The sequence below is a fragment of the Canis aureus genome, chromosome 21 (assembly GCF_053574225.1).
Source record: "Canis aureus isolate CA01 chromosome 21, VMU_Caureus_v.1.0, whole genome shotgun sequence".
NCBI lineage: Eukaryota > Metazoa > Chordata > Mammalia > Carnivora > Canidae > Canis > Canis aureus.
This window is the reverse complement of record NC_135631.1, coordinates 32,102,589-32,108,055: the sequence shown is the minus strand read 5'-3', so window position 1 is coordinate 32,108,055 and position 5,467 is coordinate 32,102,589. Positions and strand designations below refer to the sequence as shown.

The window sequence follows — 5,467 nt, the reverse complement described above, 5'->3', positions numbered from 1 at the left end:
GTCAAAGGCAGACACCCAACCACTGAGCCACCCAGGGATCCCCAAGGGTTTTTTTTGTTTTGTTTTTTGTTTTTTGTTTTTTGTTTTTTGTTTTTTTTTGGTGATGATGATTAATGCTGCCATAAACATTCATGTACTAGTTTTTTTTTTTTTTTTTTTTTTTTATTTTTTTTTTTTTTTTATTGGTGTTCAATTTACTAACATACAGAATAACACCCAGTGCCCGTCACCCATTCACTCCCACCCCCCGCCCTCCTCCCCTTCCACCACCCCTAGTTCGTTTCCCAGAGTTAGCAGTCTTTACGTTCTGTCTCCCTTTCTGATACCTCCCACCCATTTCTTCTCCCTTTCCTTATTTTCCCTTTCACTATTATTTATATTCCCCAAATGAATGAGAACATATAATGTTTGTCCTTCTCCGATTGACTTACTTCACTCAGCATAATACCCTCCAGTTCCATCCACGTTGAAGCAAATGGTGGGTATTTGTCATTTCTAATAGCTGAGTAATATTCCATTGTATACATAAACCACATCTTCTTTATCCATTCATCTTTCGTTGGACACCGAGGCTCCTTCCACAGTTTGGCTATAGTGGCCATTGCTGCTAGAAACATCGGGGTGCAGGTGTCCCGGCGTTTCATTGCATTTGTATCTTTGGGGTAAATCCCCAACAGTGCAATTGCTGGGTCGTAGGGCAGGTATATTTTTAACTGTTTGAGGAACCTCCACACAGTTTTCCAGAGTGGCTGCACCAGTTCACATTCCCACCAACAGTGTAAGAGGGTTCCCTTTTCTCCGCATCCTCTCCAACATTTGTTGTTTCCTGCCTTGTTAATTTTCCCCATTCTCACTGGTGTGAGGTGGTATCTCATTGTAGTTTTGATTTGTATTTCCCTGATGGCAAGTGATGCAGAGCATTTTCTCATATGCATGTTGGCCATGTCTATGTCTTCCTCTGTGAGATTTCTGTTCATGTCTTTTGCCCATTTCATGATTGGATTGTTTGTTTCTTTGGTGTTGAGTTTAATAAGTTGATAAGTTTAATAAGTTTAATAAGTTTAATAAGTTGATAAGTTTAATAAGTTTAATAAGTTGAGTTTAATACTCAACACCAAAGAAACAAACAATCCAATCATGTACTAGTTTTTATATGGATGTGAGTTTTGAATCCATTTGGGCAAACAATGAATTGGGTAATTATTCCAAGGGTATTGGGTAAACATTCCAATGAATGTAGTTGCTAGATTAAAAGCACATTTAGGTATATAAGAAATTGCCGGGATCCCTGGGTGGCACAGCGGTTTAGCGCCTGCCTTGGGCCCAGGGTGCGATCCTGGAGACCCGGGATCGAGGCCCACGTCAGGCTCCCGGTGCATGGAGCCTGCTTCTCCCTCTGCCTGTGTCTCTGCCTGTGTCTCTGCCTCTCTCTCTCTCTCTCTCTGTGTGACTATCATAAATAAATAAAAATTTTAAAAAAAGAGAAAAAAAAAAAAGAAATTGCCAGACTGTGACTATGTCATTTTCAACGTGACTATGTCAAAGTGACTATGTCATTTTGCATTCACACCAGCAATGAGAATTCCTATTGTTCTACATCTTCTCCAAAATTTGTATTGTCAGCTTTTTGGATTTTAGTCATTCTAAGAAATGTGGAGTGACATTCATCTGGTTGTTTTTATTTGATATAAAGTTGGTTTTGTATGCAATTAATGTAATGACTCCAGCTTCCTTTTGACTAGTGTTTTTATGATATATCTTTCTCCATTCTTTTATCTGAGGCTTTATTTAAAGTGGGTTTCTTGTAGAAAGTTAGTAGTTGGAACTTGCTTCTTTAAAGTTCACTCTGACAATTCTGTCAATAAATTGACATATTAACCATCCTTATGAAAAGTACTGATACAGTTGGATTAATATTTGTCATGTTTGCAACTATTTTCATTCTTTCTATGTTTTAGTTTTATTTTTTTGTTTGCTTTTTTGTTTTTATTTCAATTGATCAATTTATGGGATTCCATTTTACCTCTCCTCTTAACATTACAATTATACTTCTTTTTAAAAAAATTCAATCCTTTCCCTAGAAAAGGTAATCAATATTTTTACCTAATCTAAGTCCTCTTTCAACAAACATCATGCCACTTCAAGTGTAGTACATGCACCTTTTAACAAAGTATTCCTAATTTCTTCTTCTCCCTTATTATCCTCATTTTTCCATATTCTATAATACTATAATATATATTCCTTTCAACTGTTATCTTTTACATTAATTAAAAAAGTATTTTATTTTATCTTCATTTAGGACTTCTTTGGAATTATTCCTATCATGATGTAGATCTTATCTATAACATTTTCCTTTGCCTTCAAGTATTACTTTTCATGTTTATTTCATGCTGGGGAGAAATCCCCTCAGTTTTTGTTTGTCTGAGAAAGTTTTCTTCTCCTTTACTTGTTAAAAGGATACTGCTGCTGGGTATAGAATTTTGGGCTGGTGGGGTTTTTTTTTTTTTCCTTTCAAAACTGAGTTAAAAGGGAAATATTCCACACTTTTCTTGATTGTATGATTTCTGGGGGAAAAAAGTTCATTGTAATTGTCATTCTTTTTCTACTATCAGTAAGGTATGACATTCCTCAGACTTTAAGATTTTTCTCTTCAGTTTTGGTTTTCTGTAGTTTGAATACACTCTACTTAAGATACAGATTTCTTTTGCTATTTATCCTGCTTTGTGCTCTCTTAGATTTCAGGATTCAGAGTTTGATATCTGTCACTAAGTTTGATAATTATCTGCTATTATTTTTGAAAATATTTCTTCTGCTTTTTTATTTCTTCTACTAATATTCTTATTATCCATGTTACACATTTGAAAATTGCCACCCAGTTCCTTGGTGTTCTGTTCCATTTTTGTGTTTCATTCTTTTTTTTTTTTTTCTTTGCATTTCATTTTGGAAAATTTCCATTGACCTAACTTGAAATTCAGTGATCAAAATAATCAGAACCTGGTTAAGTTCCCTCTGTTCAGTTATCTCTCCAGTTTTGAGGGTGGCAGTTTGCCCTGCAAACTTAGTTCTCTGAAAAGGTCTAAAAAAAAGTCTTTCATGTTTAGTTTGTTTAGCTTTTTCCTATTCTAACAATGAAAGTGATACTTTTCAAGCTTTTTACATGATAGAGCTAAAACCAAAACTGATTATTTTTAATGACAGGTAAATTGATCAAGTTGTCCATAATTGACCTAAGTTACTGAGTTTTCTCAGATTTGTGAAATTCTTTGTTCTTTCAAATCTAAGCATTTTTAAGAATAGAAAAATCAGAGACAACAAGGACATTTCTGAACTGCCACTAATTCAATTTTAAGAGTTGCAAAACAGAAGTCAAGACAAGACAAATATAAAAATATCTTGACAAATATTTATGTAATCTGGATAAATGACCTATCGCCTTTGTAAGTAGAATGAACTACAAATGTTAACAGATTGATAAAGTGAGTCCAAGTGAAAAAGTGTTTACATTTATTTCACTCTAGCAACAAGAGCAAATTAATAGCATTAAAAAAGTATTTTAAATTTCAACTAGAGTCTCTTGATGAATATCAATAGAGATACAACTAACAGCTTACAGCAGAAATCCATATAATTCAGGTTTTTTCCATCTGTTTATTCTTCTACATTTCTTAAATCTACCACAAAGAATTTTTTAATTTAAAACATCCATTCTGGCGGGCGGCCGGAGCCAGCGCGCCGAGGACCATGTTGCTCCCGAACATCCTGCTCACCGGTACCCCGGGGGTTGGAAAAACCACACTAGGCAAAGAACTTGCATCGAGATCAGGATTGAAATACATTAATGTGGGTGATTTAGCTCAAGAAGTCTGATCAACAGATATCATGGAGTCTGGCAAGATGGCTTCTCCCAAGAGCATGCCAAAAGATGCACAGATGATGGCACAAATCCTGAAGGATATGGGGATTACAGAATATGAACCAAGAGTTATAAATCAGATGTTGGAGTTTGCGTTCCGATATGTGACCACAATCCTAGATGATGCAAAAATTTATTCAAGCCATGCTAAGAAGGCTACTGTTGATGCAGACGATGTGCGGCTTGCCATTCAGTGTCGTGCTGATCAGTCTTTTACCTCTCCTCCCCCAAGAGATTTTTTATTGGATATTGCAAGGCAAAGAAATCAAACTCCTTTGCCGTTAATCAAGCCATATTCAGGCCCCAGGCTGCCACCTGATAGATATTGCTTGACGGCTCCAAACTATAGACTTAAGTCTTTACAAAAAAAGGCATCAACTTCTGCGGGAAGAATAACAGTTCCACGGTTAAGTGTTGGTTCTGTTACTAGCCGACCAAGTACTCCCACTCTTGGTACACCAACCCCACAAACCATGTCAGTGTCAACTAAAGTAGGGACTCCCATGTCCCTCACAGGGCAGAGGTTTACAGTACAGATGCCCACATCACAGTCCCCAACTGTAAAAGCATCAATTCCTGCCACATCCGCAGTTCAGAATGTTCTGATTAATCCATCATTAATTGGGTCCAAAAACATTCTTATCACTACAAACATGGTGTCATCACAAAATACTTCCAATGAATCATCAAATGCATTGAAAAGAAAACAAGAAGATGATGATGATGACGATGATGATGACGATGATGACTATGATAATTTGTAATCTAGCCTTGATGCTGTAACCTGTAAACTTGGTCTTAAATCCATTGTACTGAGATTAAACGTGCATGCTGGGTATTTTGAAGTTGTGTTGTAGAAAACTTAAATGGTATTTAATGAGTAAATATAGTTATCCTTTCCTATTGAGATGTTGGGTTTTCTTTAATAGGATTAGTAATGGTTATTCATTAGCCTTTAAGTGTGAAAAATAAAATTGTTGTTCATCAAAAAAAAATAAAAATAAAAAAAAAAATAAAACATCCATTCTTTCCAGTCATAGCAAAGGTTCTTTTTCCTCCTTCCCATCCCCTTCTTTGATTTATGTCTCTTTTACACCTTAGTCTTATCTATTAATTTTTTCCAATATAAAATAATTGTACTTTCTCATTTTGATTTCTTCTGATTCTTGCAGTAGGCAAGGAACAGAAAGGAAAAATGATAAAGCTATGTATTTTTCTCTCCATTGCATATTTTAAAAGTTTTCTTCCCTAAAACCAAAGCTTTATTTTACAACTTATTACATTCTTTAAGAAGTCAATTATCTTCCTTTAATAGCTAGAACATCATTTTGCTATTATGAATCAGTATATTCCACTAACAACATCAGCAATTTCATCATAAAAATCACAGCTCAACCTGACAATACTAAATTACACTATGCAATAAGTCAAAATTCACCTAATTACCTAGGAATTTGTTTCAAAAACCTTATCTTAGCAAGCCCATCAGGGAGAATGTAGATAAAAATAAGTTAATCCACAGAAACTATGTGTTCTCTTATAGCCAAATGAGAC

The 5,467-nt window shown here is 35.1% G+C and overlaps 1 protein-coding gene across 1 annotated transcript; it reads left to right on the top strand.

Annotated features, from left to right (window-relative positions):
• Positions 1–3,716: 3,716 nt before the first annotated feature.
• LOC144292881 (transcription initiation factor TFIID subunit 9-like) lies at positions 3,717–4,820 on the top strand. Its single transcript, XM_077863812.1, has one exon. It carries the CDS (start codon positions 3,880–3,882, stop codon positions 4,675–4,677), a length of 798 nt encoding a protein of 265 aa, XP_077719938.1. The 5' UTR covers positions 3,717–3,879; the 3' UTR covers positions 4,678–4,820.
• Positions 4,821–5,467: the final 647 nt, after the last annotated feature.

Bases quoted from the DNA above. Each gene is read 5' to 3' on its own strand.
- LOC144292881 (XM_077863812.1), top strand. From the start codon at position 3,880: ATGGAGTCTGGCAAGATGGCTTCTCCCAAGAGCATGCCAAAAGATGCA.